The following is a 17,194-nucleotide window of genomic DNA, read 5'->3' on the forward strand; positions in this document are numbered from 1 at the left end:
CATGTATGTCTGGAGAAGGAGAAGTATTGGGCAGAATTGATTGACAGCTACTGGAGTTCTGATGTGCAGTGTGATCATTTCAGCCTGCAGTTTCACAGTCGTTAACTCCAGGACTTATTCATAGGCTTCTCAGCATTGTGGAGAAGTGCTAACAGATGTGTGAAAATCAGAGCAGCTTGTTCCTGTGTTAGTTCTGATGTCTCTGTCATCGCTGAGGGCTCTGTGGATGAGCCTCTGTCCTACGCCACGGGACACCAGCACGGGGGGACAGCCTGCGTTTGGGTCCTGTTACCGGACATTTCCCTGGTTTAATACGCTCAGTGACGGCTGGTACTGTAGGCCTACAGTCTCTGCCAGGCTCCGAGTGCCCAGCAATCAATCAGGGGACATCAGGGTCCTAACATACTCCAGACCCCACCAACTACAGCTGCTATCTGCCTAATGGAGGGGCTCATTCCCCTGGGAGAAGCAAGCACGTTTGTCACTCAGGTTGGCTGTGAAAGTTTGTTTGGGGACATGCCGTAATGAGATTCCAGGTTTTATTTGCGCTGCCAAACGCGTGCTGAAAGGGCAGGGCTCAGAACCGGCTCATTACGGCACCGCTGCTATTACGGTGCTTGTCAGAGTCGCAAAATGGCCGCCTCGTAAAACAGCAGTCCTAAATCACCCCGGCCTGCTCGGCCAGGAAGAAATTACAGTCTATTTTTATTTACTGGGCTTCAGCCCATCACGACTGCTCTCTGCTAAGAGGCCGGCGTGTTACTGCAGAGTTATGTGTTTGTTTTTGCGTCATAATTCTTTTTATTTATGCTCTGAACAGGCCCGTGCTTCCAAGGCAACATGCGTAGCTTTTCGGCAACAACGGGCAACCTGAAGCCCACTGTATGCAGCTAATATATGGCATTCCATATATTTTTTACATGAGGAAAGAATGCAGCACAAAAATAACTCTTAAGTAATCAGCTGCAATCAGTGGAGCAATCAGTAAAACCTTCAGTAAACATATAAAAATAAAAGAAATGTTAAATAATGGGCTTTTTATTTGTATATAATTCACTGCCTCTATTTTAATGGCCCACATATTGCTCATGAAGATGCAGATGCACTCAAGCGTTCAGGCTCTTTGAGGCAAATTCATCCTGACTTACAAGACTACATTACCCACCGCAGGCTTATACCTCCCTATACATTTATACATCTGCATATTTACTCAAGCAAGTCAGGTTAAGCACTTTACAAAAGGACAAAATGTCCGTTTCCCAGCTGGAAATCAGACCTGCAGTTGTGCAGTTACATCCCCGGATCATTTAGAGCTACTATACACTGCTCGACCCACCCATACTGTACACCCAACCCCTTGGGTTTTCCGAGCCTTCTGTTTGCTTATTAATTTAGTTTTTTCCCCCATGTACTAATTCCCAGAGTATAGCTTCTGAACGCTGCTCATTAACTTCTCACCACAGGAGCCTATATTCAGAGGCACAGGGGGCGCCGTGGGTGGCTGAGAGCATGATCCAGAACTGTCGTGTAGCATTAGCCTGACGACAGACGTCCGCCGCTGCTAACGTGTACACACTGGGAACGCGTGCTGGCTGCCCCCGCGTCACACCGGCAAGCTGACTTTCGGCCATTTTCTCTCTCTCTCTCTCTCTCTCTCTCTCTCCCTCTCAATTTTCTTCTGGGTGTTTTTTTTTCTGTTTGGTGTTACTTAACGGGATTCTGGGAAACAAAGGAAAACAAACAAGAAAAGCGGAGGTCACGCGTAGAGGTCGCGGCGTGTCTGCCTTCATCATCGTCACGGCGATGACGGACGAGGGGGGGCGTCCTGGCAACGGGCCCGGTCTGAGGTGAAGGTCGCGGCGGATGGGGGGGGGGGCGGCGGGTGTCACGTGTTTCCTCGGAAACGCTGTGGGGAAAGGGCGCGTTATTGCATTCATCGTCTCTCTAAACCCGCACGCTGTGTGATAAGTCCACTCTGGTTTATGCGTTGTCTCTCTCCTCATAAAAGGATAATTCTCCAGCAAGCCTGTCTGTGGGGCTGCACTTACTGCAGGTGCTGACAGGGATCTTGTATTAAAATATTCTCAACCAAAAGCCCTGCAATGACAGATAAAGAGACAGGGATGGGGGGCTAAAAGAGAAGGAAAGGTAAGGAGTAGCGTGAAGTGTCTCGGGAGAGAATGGATTGAGAACGGTGGGAGGGGGAGTATGGAAATGTAATTGATTTCTGATGTTCCCCTCAGCGCTCAGGTCCCAGTAGAGCAGAGAGAGTGGGCAGCTCTGTAGTTTGGGCTTTCCTCCAGTGTCTACAGTACACACTGTCTGAGAAACAGCACTGACGGGGAGGTGCACCACCGATACACACATCGGATGGCATGCCAGGCCCTTATGTCAGCAGTGTGAAAGTAGACCGTGAAGAAAGTCGTGACATCACACAATGACACATTTCACACGTTTCACACAACGCTTGTGTCGTGCGTGAATATTCAGTCGGTGTGTCTTTAGATTGTAAACCGCCTTCTTTTGTTCATTTTCTGTAGCATCCCCCTGCTTTTATGTATCGTGACCAATGCTGTATCTCCACATCCCCCCTGCAACTGTTTTGCAGATGGAAAGTGGGCGTTGTTGGGCGTTGTTGGGCGTTGTTGGGCTGTGTTGTTTACTGTGCCCTGTTCTACACTGTGCCATAGTGGCCCACCACATCACCTTTCATGACATCACAGCCGACGTGATTGATCCATAGCACTGCGCATCATATTAAGACGACGTTTCGCTCACCCTGGTATGAATGGAGAGCATTTGCCTTATTGAGGCGGTTAATGAGGATAAATATGAAGTGGAGTTTAGCGGTTTCTGGCCCAGAAAGCACCTTTAAGAAATCTTCAAGGAGCACTCAGCCATCTGCCTCAGCCTGAGGCCACCGCGCCCGGGAGCTCTCCGTGAATTCAACAAGATCACAGCTCCTTACCGCTCCGCCCCCCCGCCTCCGTCAGCGTCCTCTCCTCATCCTGACGGTGCGGTGGTTCACAAAAACGAGATTAAAAACAGAGAGAGAGAAAGAGAGAGAGAGAGAGAGAGGAGTCCAACCGGCTTGGGCAGGGAGCGAGAATCACGCGGGGAACACTACACCCTGACACGTCGCTCGCTAATTGTTCACCATCTGGCGGGCTCCGCGGCACCAGCAGGCACCGGCGGCTTCGCTGTGATTCGAGGCGCGGCGCGTTCGGCGTGTTCTAATGTATGCAGGAAGCAGGCCAAAGCCTTTTCTTACAGTATCGCGGCGAGAGAGAGATCCGTCGGCAAACACGGGCGCTCTCAGGTACACGTCCGTCCGGGGGAGACACAAACCGTTAACAAAGAGCTTTACACGTCCCGCTGCTGTTAATATGCTAAACAGTTTTTTTTTTTTTTCTCCCCTCAAAACAGATTGTATTATTTATGGTGTTTTCACTTCTCAATTAATTGCAAATATGCAAATATGTTCAGGCTGAGTGATTTAATAGAGGTGCCAAAATGAAAAAGGTTCTCAGTCTGCGTGTGTATGGTAAATGCATGATAAATGTTTAAGAATCTGAAATCAAAGCGTTAGGTTGAAATAGCACATGTTCCATGGTTCCCAGGAGAGGAGGCAGGGGTGTTTGCAATAGACTATTTACACTCCACAATAATCTGTTACACATTTATTTTACCTTTATTTTACCAGGAAATAGTCCATTGAGACTTGCATATCTTTTACAGGGAGTCCTGGCCAAAATGTAAAACATGAATATTTAACAGTCTGTTGATTAAAACTGATACTGTATGTACCAGTTACACATTACACTATTGAATGTGACAGTAAATGGGTTACTATATTTGATACTGCATTTGTGAGACACAAACGTCCTTTAAAGGACAATAGGAAAAGTAGAAAGATATGAGATGTTAGGCCAGTAAGTGAGCCTAAATGAGTACCAGGTAGGAAGACAAGAACAGGCAAGGTGTTGAGTAAGTGGCTAAGTGAGAAACTTAAGTAAGTCTCAGGAGAAACCAGGCCTTAGGCCTTTCCACACCAAGAACAATAACTAACGATAACTGTGTTGTTTTAAAAACCATTCTAACTCAAGTAGATGGCAGAGTGCACACTGACAAAGGCAGCTGGTACCCTTTAATAAAAGCTCTGGGTCTGCGCTTTGACCACATAGGAATTGTTTGATTACAAACGGAAAATACAATATAAAAGGCAAAGTGACCCCAAACCTTTGAACGGTAGTATGACGTACGTGTGATATGCAGGCAATTTAAAAGTAATATTAATTTGCATGATGCCGAGTAAAATGGCATCTTGTGTATACGGGTATGTTTAGTTTACTGTAATCGGTACTGTTTTAAAAGACAATGACGCATTGCCCAGTGTTTATTGCGGTGTTAACCTGATGGGAATACAGGTGCTGTTGTTCAGCATTCATTAAAAGTTCACACCAAGAGGTTTTCTGGCTGCTTTCACTTGAACTCCTGATTTGCGTCTTATTACCATTTAAATTGCCTGACCAGACTCCAACTGAGAGTCAGGCTACAGTTGTCCTAAACTTTGATTAACAATTTAAAGTGGAAATAAGTTATTTTCTTCACAGTCTTATCCAAGCCTTGGTGTTGTACAGTAAGTGGGGGAAGTTATTTCAGTGGAGGGAACCGTAATAATGTCATCTTGCCGAAAACTCCACTGAGCTCCACTCACTCCACAGAAGTGTAATTTAGAAATCAAACCCCAGTGAAGCTGGTGGGTGTTTGAGAGAGGAAGAATGAGTGATGGAGTTTTAGGCACCAGGTGGCACAGTTATCAATCTGGAGCTGTGAAGGACTGTGGGGGGGGTGCTCACATTATTGTTATACTGAAATAACTTTCCAAAAATGTCAAAAAATCCCCTTTTCTTTCTCCGTCAATAAACTCTAATAAAGTTGTAATGCTATAAAATAGAGAATTAGATTATGCCACTGATACACAGATTACAGGGTTTTCCAACGCTGTCATGGGTCATTTTGAAAAAGTTGAGTCTCACACGGGCCATTTGAGGTGACCCTCAGGCCCTCTGCAGCCCCCTATGATCTGGCACGGCCCCTGTACTTCGGCATGGCACTCTCTCACAAATACAGTCACAGTGGAGGTACATCTGTGTTCTTCCAGGATCAAATTTCACGAATGTATCCTGAAAGTACAGTAATGTTCTCTTACGGTATAAACTTTTTCCAAGCAAAAAAGGGTACAAATTCATTATATGTCGCTGGCTAGGGTTACAATTTTATGCGCCTATAAGGTAGCACCCAAGCGACAGGCACTATCTTTTTAGGCACTATTCGTACCTTTATTTCTTTTTTAAGATATTTTTTTGGCCTTTTTCAGCTTTATTGGACAGTATATAGCATAGAGAGACAGGAAGAATGGGAGCGAGAGAGAGGGGAAGACATGCGACAAATGTCGTACGGTCGGATTCGAACCGCCGGCGTCGTGGCTCGCAATGAGCATGCGGTCAGTGCTCTACAGGCTGCGCCACCGAGACACCCACGTACCTTTATTTCTGAGAGTGTTGAGCCCAAGGAACGGATGTTTGTCTCCCATCTACAAGAGTTGGCTACTGTATGCTACTGTGAGTAGAAAGCAGGCAACCAGAAATGAGCTGTGAGGTCTCCACTCATACCTTCTGATTGGCTGTTTATGCTCTATTGTTGTTGCCATTGGGTTGATGATAATTAAAGAGGTGTGCTCTGTGCACAGTCTGTGTGGTAGTGAATCAGTAGTGGCCTCGTGTCTTGGATTATTTTCAGCACTGCATGCATTTGGTTCATGAGGGAGCCTAGTGAGCAGAAATGTGCTATGACCCTCCTGGATCAGCTCTTCTGGGCCTATCTTTTAACCAGATGACCCACAGGCTGACGCACAACGGAAAGGGGTTTCATGTATGGAAGATTGTACATGACTTGACTCTTAACTGCTCTGCTAAACTGCTCTGCTCTGCTAGGCTACAGTATAGTTGTACGGATATGGAAGTGCCGTGTACATGCCTACGTACTGTAATCTAATATAGGATACACTGTATTTACGACTTGAAGAGACTGAGTTAATATAATCTACTGTGACAGGCTGGGGGTTTTGTGGAGAATAGCTAATTTGCTGGGTCTCCTAAGGAAGATGGAATGCACTGCTACTAAATCCGTCCTAGTGACATCATCTTGCCTGACAGCCATCAATATTGCACTACATTTCCCATGGCGCATCCCAACGTGTGGTCCACCGTTCCTAAGATACCTAGAATCTGACACGTGTCGGTCACGGGTAAACACCTGGTTGTATTGATTTTCCCCTCCAGTTGGTATGGCACCGGACTGGGCCTGAGAACATGACCTAGTTGCTGAAGAGTGGTGAGATGACGCGGCTCTGTGCCGATATGAATAATGCAGGCCTGGAGCAGCACTCAGAACCACATCTCCCTCATTACCTCACTCTTTCTCTTATGTCCCCTGTTGCCGTCTTTGTTAGTAGTTTCTGCGCGTTGAAACCTCCAAATAAGCGCTAAAAAGGGCCTGGGCTCAACTCGAGGACAGGGAGGTGAGATTTGATCAAACCTCACACTGCTTCACATTCAGAGCCTCGTGGAGGTTTCATGCTGTCGGATGCTTTGATTATTCCACTCAAATCTTTTTTTTTTTTTTATATATTTTTTAGGCCTTTTTCAGCTTTATTGGACAGTATATAGAGACAGGAAGAATGGGGGCGAGAGAGAGGGAAAGACATGCGACAAATTGTCAGACGGTCGGATTCGAACCGTTGACGTCACGGCTCACAACGAGCATGCGGTCAGTGCTCTGCAGGCTGCGCCACCGAGACACCCCGTTCCGCTCAAATCTTTCAGCGCAGGGACGTCAGGGACAGGTGCTGCGATCCCCTGGGCGTGTTTTTGTGGCTGCGCTAAGCCACGGAGCTTTTCAGACTAATGGCCGCAGGATGTATTGAGAATGACTGGATGGGGATGAGACTGACGATTGGATGGCGATCATGGGAAAGGGATCATGGTGATTTTTTACTAAATCTCTTGTGCAGGCTGGTGGACACTTACAATTTGTTACAGGAATACACTTAAGGCAGCATGTGTAGGAAGTATTAGTGCTGTAGTAACGGTGGATCTTCCAAACAGAGACGGTCGAATTGGCCTTTATCTTTATGATGTACTAAGTCTTCCGCTGACACATAATAAAAAAACATGAATTGTAGTTATAACTTACACTCTCCTAATGGCTAAATCCCAATAGGCCACTTATGTACTACTCACTAGTCTTTTTGAGAATGAAAGGCATTTTTATTTTTCTCTTCCAATAGAATTAATCCTGCCTGATGTTTTTTATTTCCCAAATGCAGAACTGTACATTTTGCGATATATGAGTTTAATTTGACAGATTCTCGCCCGCGGGGTCCTGTTAATTCTACTTGGATTACCTCAGTAGAATCTGAGAATTGAATCATTTCTTCCAATAATCAAGCTGTTTTATCTCAATAGCTGAATAAGTCTTTGAAACTAAATGTCCAACAGCATCTTGCTTAGATATTGTCAGTTGCACAGTATGTACAGTTGCACTTAATAAACAAAGAAAACGCAAAATTGCAGTTCTAGTTTCATGCAACAGTGAATCTCTCATGGGGTGCTCTTTCAAAAGCTTTTTGTAGTCTAGATGAATAATATCATAAGCCTGATTTTAAACGCTTGTCAAGTTTCCTCAAAGATATCCAGAATGTTTGTTAGGCATGACCTCCCCTTGCAATCAATTGGCTATTCCTTCTGATGCTGTTTTCCAAAATTGTCCCTCGCAATGGACTCCAGTATTTCACATGAGATGTGACAGGCTTGTCATTTCCCACATCAGTACGGGCCCGATTCTATGTGTATGTGTTGTGCTACCTTGCTTCCAGTCACTTGGTACTCCACCCATCTTTTAGAGATGGCATAAAATGCCCATCCGTGGTTTATAAATACATTTCCGTAGTTATCCTGGCTATATGCCATATGGCTATATGCCCCCGGTGTCTCTTTGTTTAAGTTTTTCATGTTGCTCCATCCATTTTCTTTGTCCACAGGTGTAGCTTTCTGTGTACCTAGGGGCCTCTTCTATAGGGTACACACCTTCACATAAGCAGTAGAATTATTTTAAACACAGCAGAATTCACATCATGTACATATGTCATAATTGCTATGCCTTATGGATTACAGCTAATGTCTGTTGAAAGGGTATTAGAAGCTGTGCTGCATTATTTAGAAGCAGTTTTTCTTTCAGATGCTACTTGGAACAAGCCAGACAAAGCTGTCTTTTTCAGCAGATGAATTTATATTGCATTACTGAGCATCTTTTATTTATGGTTTTCTCACAGGGCTTCAGAAAGAACGCCATGTTGTTTTCATCGTGGTAGAGTCGCTATTTGGTATAGTTACAGATATTACAGGATATTTGGTGGCCGATATCACAAGTCCTCAGCATGTAAATGTTATGAGAATCGTTAACCTAAAAGGAAAATGTATGGGACTCGGGTGATTAGGGGAAATTAATTAAGAAAGCGTGCCAAATACAATAAATCAGAGGCTGCACTAAACATAGTACATACAGTGTGGTGTAGTTTAGGTATGTATTAAACACAGTGCGTAGTGTGTATTTCACCCTCGCTATAGTGGAAGAAGGAGGCATTTGATGGGGGAAGCCTGCAGGACGCGTGTAGAGTAACAGAAGGAGTAGCAGAAAGGAGACCTTGCTGTGAGGAGTGTGTGCTAGCACTGCCCTGCTCCACAGGGGCCTGGGCTTCTCTCTCTTCCTGTCGGGGTTCTGCGTCCAGGGTGCGGTCCTGATTGGGGCCTGCTTTGGCGCTGCTCAGATCTGCAGTAACAGGCATTCACATTACTGCTGTGTTTCCCAGCAATTTGGTTTCAAAAGTGTGGCTTTGTTCTTGGGTGCCGTGCGTGTATGTGTCTTTGTGTGAGTCTGTGTGTGTGTGTGTGTGTGTGTGTGTGTGTGTGTGTGTGGGTGCGCGCGCACGAGTGAGTGTGCAAGTGTGTGTGCATGTGCGTGTGTGTATGAGTGAGTCTGTGCAAGTGGGTGTGTGTGTGCTTGCGTGTGTATGAGTGAGTCTGTGCAAGTGGGCGTGTGTGTGTGCGTGTGTGCGTGTGTGTGTGTGTGTGTGTATGAGTGTGTGTGTGTGTGTGCGTGCGTGCATGCGTGTGTGTGTGTGTGTATAAGTGAATCTGCGTGCATATGGTGTGTGTGTCTCATTCATGGGCGGCTGTTTCTCTCTTGCCTGTTGAACTCCTCCAGGGGGAGGTCTCATTCACAGGGCAGGGACTTATTGCTCTTTGATGAGGAAACTGTTCTAACTCCTGCCCCTTAATTACAAATGTCGGATAAGAAACCGGCTCTTTGTTACAGCGGCTGTTAAAAATAGTGCCCAGAGCCGCAGTTTTTCCTGTAATTAGTGATGGACTGGGTCAAACACAAAAGGATGCTAATTGCACATCAGGACAGATTCACTGCCTTTGTGAGTGTGGAAGGCATGTGTCTTAATATCTCAAGGAACTGTCATTCAGCATTGAATTAATAACGCCATATAATGACAACCCTTATTCATGTGTGGATGAAATTATATATCCTCCGCTGCAGTGTCTAGGCTCCCTTGAAAATGGTGTGTGGCAGGGTTGCTAATCATGTGACCTCTCTTTTGCAGATCATTGCATATCAGCCGTATGGTCGGTCAGTGGACTGGTGGGCGTACGGAGTTCTACTGTATGAAATGCTGGCCGGACAGGTAATGTGTCTCGCGTCTGTGCGTCTGTGCGTCTGTACGTCTGTGTGCAAAGCCCTTTCTTTCTGATGGCAGACCTCTTACGGAGTGACTTCCTCCAACTCCTGATCATGCCCAACTGTTTTCCAGTTTACAGTGAAGTCAAAATAATGCGTGTGTCCCAAAGGGGTGGGCGAATACATACACACACAAAAGTAACACCTAATAAAGACATAGCTATGTCGGAGATATAGAATAAAGACCAGAATAAAGGCACACAGAAATGCACCTGCTCACGCACGCAAACATATGGACACCCACACACACATAATACATAATTTTTTATAGTTTTTATAGAATACTGTAAATCACACCAGAAGACTCCACCGTGATATGTTTCTAAGCAACTGGCACAGTGGTGCAGCTCTGTGAGAGCATGCCCAGGTCCCAGTGCTCCTCCAGTGCTCCTCCAGTGCACTGCAGCAGTGTATGGGAGTCCTGGATCAGGTCCATCTGCCGGGGTGCCTCACCTCCTGGGTGTGGCAGCCTCCTGCATGATTGCTCAACCTGGCCCTCAGTGACCCTCCCCCACACACACACACACACACTGAGAAAATACTCCCCAATGGGAAGAAATCTCAGGACAAACCCCACTATAGAGGGGGAGCTGGCCTGCCTGGTGTAATAATTAAGACAGAATTAACGGTAACAGACATGTACTGTACAGAGGGAGAGAAAAGTCAGATGGGCTTGGCAGGTTACATTGTGAGGTGCAGTTCTAAACGAGGTGGTAAGGTACTGCGTGTAGGCGGTCTAGGTGAAGATATGTATGTTAATGTCCAGTTCAGAGGGGATCTCCAGGGTGCGTCAGGGCCTGATCCAGGGCTGATCCAGGAGAGGAGCCCGGGCCGTGGGCCAGGTATAAGCTCTAAGAATAAGAATGAAGTGGTAATCAATTTCGGGCGTGGAGAGTGCAGCCACACACTGCCAAGCAATCAATGTGCCTTTGGCTGTAACAGCACTATCACGGCTTACGAGCGGAAAACGCCGCCTTTCCTCCAGCTCCGATAGGACCGCGGGCGTTTTGTCTCGTGTGAAATCGGCCTGTCTTTTGTGGCCCGTGCTTGCTGTGATAGAAATGTTGAAATGCAACCTTGTTCGTAGGAAAATGGCTCTTATTGGCCACATTCACTGTAAAGCACGTTCGCAGTAGCTGTGAAGCACGTTCACATGGGTTCCAATTGAAGTTCATTTGAGGTTTACAATATATACAATATTCAATATACAATATATACAATATATACAATATACACAGGTGCCTAACATGCACATACAACCCTTTTTTCTCTTGCATTGCAGTCAGCCATGATATCCATGTCAGAGTCAACAGGTGGAAATACCCAAGGTGAAATCACAAAACCAATTTGAACCGGTCAAATGACAAGCAATCACTAATCCTCACCCTTTGCCTCACCATGTGCCAGTTGAGATGACAGTTGAGCATGATTTCCGGTTGTCCAGGACTGCGGGTCTGTCATTTGAGCTCACGTGCAGTGCAGTCATTCAGTTCCCTCTGCCGTAGACACTCTGTTTCTCACCTAACTCTGACCTCTACTGAGGTCCCGGTGTAATTCCGCTTGTCTAATCACGACGTGCAGCACTTTATCTGAAGTGTCAGTTATTTTATGCACCCCCATCAATCACCTTCCGGAGCAGACAGCGCAGTAACTTCATTATTGCACCTCGTGTTGTGACTGCTGTAGCCGAGGGGCCCTGATAAGATTTCTGCCTCAGACCGGCGAACGAGAGGCAACGCTTTGTTTGCTTTGAAAGGGTCACGTTTATAACCCCCTGAGGACTGTAGAATGTACACTTTTACACAATGGGGAGGCCTTAAGTAAATCCCGTCTTTAACTGCTACTTCGTTCTGCTATGTAAGATGTTATCGGGAATTATATGGATAATTGTTGGATAGTAATATGTCCAATAATTATAGCTTAACTTCTCGACCCAAGACAAAGGTTAGTATAAATAGTAATACTGTGTGGATAAAATGTATTAGTGCCCGGAAAGCTTCTCAGTGGCAATCTACTCTATTATTTCCTTCTTCTCGGAGTCGCTGGGAAATTAGATTTTAAAGCCCTTGGAACATAAAAGCTGGAAATAAAGACTTTGCCAAAAGCTTTTTTCACAGAAATCAATCACACTCATTGAATTCGTTTAAAACATATTGGTCTTTTTCAGAATTGTTCTACTCACGGTCCTGTGAGGCCAGAAATGGACCCTGCCGGACACAGCTTGCCATAAATATGTTTGATTCTGAACTTTGGCTCTCCAAATCTCTTGAAAGATTTGTTTGTGCAATGTTTGTGCGTCAGACCTGGGTTCAAATAGTGTTTGTTTTGGATTATGTTCTGTGCTCTATTGATCTTGCCTGGTGCATTTGAGTCTGCAAGGAAAAGCAGATGGGCAGGGTTTACACTTTTGGGATTGTTCCATTTGGTCCAATACACCAGGCTTAGTCAAAGGTTTTGGAAACATATTTGATTCCAAAACAAATACTATTTCAACCCAGGTCTGTTCAGTTGTATAATTGTTTAAGTTCAAGTATTGAACCATTATAGCTTTTCCTGTTACACTACCCTAAGCCTTATGTTCCCATAGACCAGAAGCATTACAGTAGCAAAATGGCCGCCGACCCCCAGCTTTCACAGTTAGTCTTAATTAAATGCAAGATATTGTTCACCCTTTCACGTATGTTCACTTTGGGACTCTAAGGGAGGTCTATGGGCCAAATGTTTTTTGGAACCACTGCCCTAAGGTTTGGGCCTGCTCTAGGGTAACTGAACACAGGGTTAATGGCTGCTCTTGTGAGGAAGATGAGGGTAACTGAACACGCGTTTAATGGCTGCTCTTGTGAGGAAGATGACGGTAACTGAACACGCGTTTAATGGCTGCTCTTGTGAGGAAGATGAGGGTAACTGAACACGCGTTTAATGGCTGCTCTTGTGAGGAAGATGAGGGTAACTGAACACACGGTTAATGGCTGCTCTTGTGAGGAAGATGAGGGTAACTGAACACATGGTTAATGGCTGCTCTTGTGAGGAAGATGAGGGTAACTGAACACACGGTTAATGGCTGCTCTTGTGAGGAAGATGAGGGTAACTGAACACACGTTTAATGGCTGCTCTTGTGAGGAAGATGAGGGTAACTGAACACACGGTTAATGGCTGCTCCTGTCATCTCCACGCAGCCTCCTTTCGACGGTGAGGATGAGGACGAACTCTTCCAGTCTATCATGGAGCACAACGTATCATACTCCAAGTCCCTGTCCAAAGAGGCCGTGTCCATCTGCAAAGGCGTAAGTACTCTATACGGATCTCCGCCAACCCTAGTCCTCGTCCCACTGGCCCACCGTGCTGATGCCTTGCACATTTCTGTTCAGTCTCTGTCTCTGTGCTCAGCGTGATTTTCATCCAGAGCTTAGAGAGTTCCTCTCCGGGGGTGTCTGCCTGTGGGGAGGGCACCAGGTTGTCAGGAAGGGATGAATCTATTTTGTCTGTTTTGAAATTATGGGGGGAGAGTTAGCAAGGCGACGCTCAACTGGCTTCTGCCGGTGAGAGTAAACTGCAGTTGTGATCTGCGTTAAAGGCACACATCAAACCTACGTGCTGTCAAGCACTCGGGGCTGATCTGAATAAAAGGACGTTTGATCAGAGCAGAGGTGCAGGCTGCAGAACTATGAGTCCAGCGTGTTTAGCATCGGTGGATCACCGTAGACCACGCAGTCACCTCTGCGCGAGTTTAGTGCGTACCCGGCGACGAGGCGTTTCCGGAGGTACAGAACCTCATGCAGAGGTAGAAACCACACGCTTAACGAAACACGTTCAGCCACCGACAGCCTGATGTTTCACATTCAAACATTTACACCGGGGGGATCTGGCCCGGTTTACCAGGGCCACGGGATCACTGCCCTACATGGCCCCTCACGGGAGGGGATTCAGGGCCGACATGGAGGTGCAGCACCGGGGCCACAGAACACCTGCCACATACCGTCCTGTCTGTATGTACTCACATGAACACGCTTACACACGTGGACACACAGACAGGCCTGTGCATACACACGCGCATGCAGACACACGCACACACACACGCATACACGAGCATGCATACATACGCATTCACATACACAGGCGGGCATACGTTCACACACACACACACACACACACACTCACGCACACACCCACACAACACACACACACATACACACTCACGCACCCACACATACACAGGCAGGCGCACACACACACACACCCACTCACTCACGCACGCACACACACACACAGGCAGACGCACACACACACATAGACATACACACACACACACACACACACACACACACAGCTAAGCCCACGCCGTTCCACTCCACTGCTTGCCCGTAATGAGGGGAAGGCGAGGCAGGCGTTGCTGAAAGATTGGGGTTGTGATAAAATGGCTGCTAATTACCATTGGAAAACAATGGATAAAAGGGAGGAAAAAACGGCTAGGAGACTGAGCTCGGTCTGTGAGGCATACAGACACCAGCACTGTCTCTGAGCAAGCAGAGCCTTCGCCTGCGTTCACTGAGATCTTAGCACACTGTCAGCCTGGGCTTGGCTGAAGACAGAGCGCGGGACTGCGGCAGTGGAGGATTTGGGAGGAAGGGGATAACCGCTTTGATTGAGTGGGCTGGGGCTAGTTTGTTATTCCCTGCGGAAAGCAGGCTGCTGGTACACTTTACCGACTTCAGCGAGAGATTCAATTTAGATACAACAGACTTCTCTGATAAAGCATTTCAATTAGGGCCGTAGCTGGATAATGCCACTGTCTGCGGCAGACAATGTCAAATAATTATTCCTCATCTTTATTATATCAGTCAATGAAGCACTGTACTGTATGTCCTATTCGCTTGTAATGACTCTTACTGTTTGGAAATTCGAGCCTCTATTTAGAATGGAAAACATACCCTTTAATCTTCTACCAGACGGGGCTTTGAAAGCTTATAATTGAGCAGTTTTGTCGTTTTTTTTTTGCATGTGAAGAGTGTATTTTCCTTGCCTATATTCTAGTCTTTCTAAAACCAATTTTGTGTTCTTTTTATGAACGTCTTTGATAGAGTGCTTTTTAAGTAATACATACTGACTGAGTACTTTTTAAATCCCAATTTGGGAATGACCAAGTGAGCATATGAGCACTTATGACCCCAGCCTCCACCATCGATCCAGGAAACAAGCACGCATCCTCTAGATCAGCACGCAGCAGTTAGATCAGCTGATTGCTCTTGACGGAACAAGATGGCCGTAACCGTTACTTAAATCTGAACTGCAGCGCCTCATTAATCAGAGAGGTGACTGGGTGCAGGTCATCCGGTGTCAAGCCTGATTAAAATAGAAAGAGGCAGAGAGAAAGAAATCATTATTTATCAGGAAAAGTGCACTTTTGTCTGTACCATTTGAGGCCAAACAGGGTCTGCACAGACCACTGGCCGTCAGCGATTGTTCATAGTCTGCTAAACCTGGTCAAAGTAAAATGGCGTCCCTCAGTTCTAAACCCCAATCTGCACTGGGCTGGGGTCTTGGACTCATCAAACAGGGGTCTAGAACTGAGGGACGCCATTTTACTTTGACCAGGTTTCACAGACCACTGGCCGTCAGCGATTGTTCATAGTCTGTTAAACCTGGTCAAAGTAAAATGGCGTCCCTCAGTTCTAAACCCCAATCTGCACTGGGCTGGGGTCTTGGACTCATCAAACAGGGGTCTACAGTAATGTTTTTTCTCCTAAATTTCTAAAACATTACATTACATAATAGAGGGAAAAATCCCATTTAATGATAAGTATACTTAGCAACTTAAATAATAGTAACTTACTGACAGTATTTTCAAAGCAAGATTTTATAAATCATAAATAATATCCATTTCTATGTAAGGCCTGTACAGAGCATGATTTTCTGTCCCTGCAGTAATATATTAAGCAAGGTATAATCTGAATGCGTTTAATGAAAAACCAGTGCATCGATGCAACAATGTGGTCGCAGAAAGGGCGTTTTTTAAATCTTTCATTTGGAAAGCGTTCCAGCTCAGACAGGACGGGGATGTGGTTTATGTGCGATATGAGTTATGGGAAAGTGGCACATCACACAAGTGGCCACCGGCAGTGCCCCTGCCAAATTCTTAGTCCATTTTTCTTTTTCTGAGATCCCTGGGAAGGTGTGGCCAGCTGTACATCCAGTGTGGGGGTGTGCTGAACTGGGCTGATGAGTTACTTCAGGCTCGGACCCACAAATGAAAACGCTTCCTGTGATTAATGAGCCAGGCTAGCTGGCTCTTTCATCCAAAGCCACTTACAGTTGATTAGACTGAGCAGGGGCCAATCCCCCCTGGAGCAATGTGGGGTTAAGGGCCTTGCTCAAGGTAACTTAGCCTTTGTCCTAGCCAACGCAGGCCCTGCATGTTTATGGAGTCCTGAGCTGCCACTGTATCCTATTTCACTGGATGCAAGTACTGCTCAGAAATAGGAAGATGACCTAAATTTACCTGGAAAATTCCCTCCCCTTTGCAACCCTAGTCTTTATACAGTACATAAACTGAATAAACACTTTAAAATGTAATAGGCATATTAAATATTTGCATTGACAAGCTGGTGTGTGTATTTCAAGCAAATAAGAGCCTTGCAATATCTACTGTACACTACAGTATTAGCCTAAAGAATCGAGTGGTGATATATTAGGAGATGTGTATTCACCGTTGTCTGTCTGCGGATTAGTGAGAGGTCAGAAGTGCGACTGCGAGGAGATGTTTGGTTGAAGGGGCCTGTCTTTCTCAGCGTGCAGGACAGCGAGGGTGGGCCGCAGCCTCAGGCTGACAGAGCGCCGGCTCCATCTGACAGCTCTTCCTCAGAAGTGCGTCTCCCCTCCCGCGTGTGAACGGGCACGGGAAGCGGCCGTGGCGCGCGTGGGGGGACAGCCCGTCTCGTACGCGCCGCTCGACGAGCTCTGGAGCTCCGTGAGCGTTTCAGCGGACCTCTGAGCGAGCGAGGAGAGCTCTCTCTCTCTCCCTCTCTCTCTCTCTCTCTCCCTCCCTCTCTCTCTCTCTCTCTCTCTCCCTCCCTCTCTCTCTCTCTCCCCCTCTCCCTCTCCCTCTCCCCCTCTCTCTCTCTCTCTCTTCCTCTCTCTCTCTCCCCCGTCAGACTCCGCTTCCCCCACGCCGGCTGTAACAACCCCGGTACCGCCCGCGAACCGAACCGCGGAGCGCTCCCTCCCCATTAAACTGCGCCGCGAGGAGAATGTCACCCTCCGTTTCGCGAGGCGCTGCGTTGTCACCCGGAGATGCGTTTTTCCGCGTCCGCGACCGAAGGGCTGCGCGGGA

The 17,194-nt window shown here is 46.6% G+C and overlaps 1 protein-coding gene across 4 annotated transcripts in view; it reads left to right on the plus strand.

The window, feature by feature from the left end:
- The window catches only part of LOC133122172 (protein kinase C alpha type), a 193,726-nt gene that overhangs the window by 157,021 nt on the left and 19,511 nt on the right, over window positions 1-17,194 (plus strand). For all 4 annotated transcript variants that reach the window (XM_061231972.1, XM_061231969.1, XM_061231970.1 and 1 more), the window contains 2 exons: window positions 9,734-9,814; window positions 13,044-13,151. In XM_061231972.1, coding sequence (XP_061087956.1) covers window positions 9,734-9,814; window positions 13,044-13,151 — 189 coding nt within the window. The remainder of the gene's footprint in view (window positions 1-9,733; window positions 9,815-13,043; window positions 13,152-17,194) is intronic.

Source organism: Conger conger, chromosome 2, assembly GCF_963514075.1.
Source record: "Conger conger chromosome 2, fConCon1.1, whole genome shotgun sequence".
NCBI classification, from domain to species: Eukaryota; Metazoa; Chordata; class Actinopteri; order Anguilliformes; family Congridae; genus Conger; species Conger conger.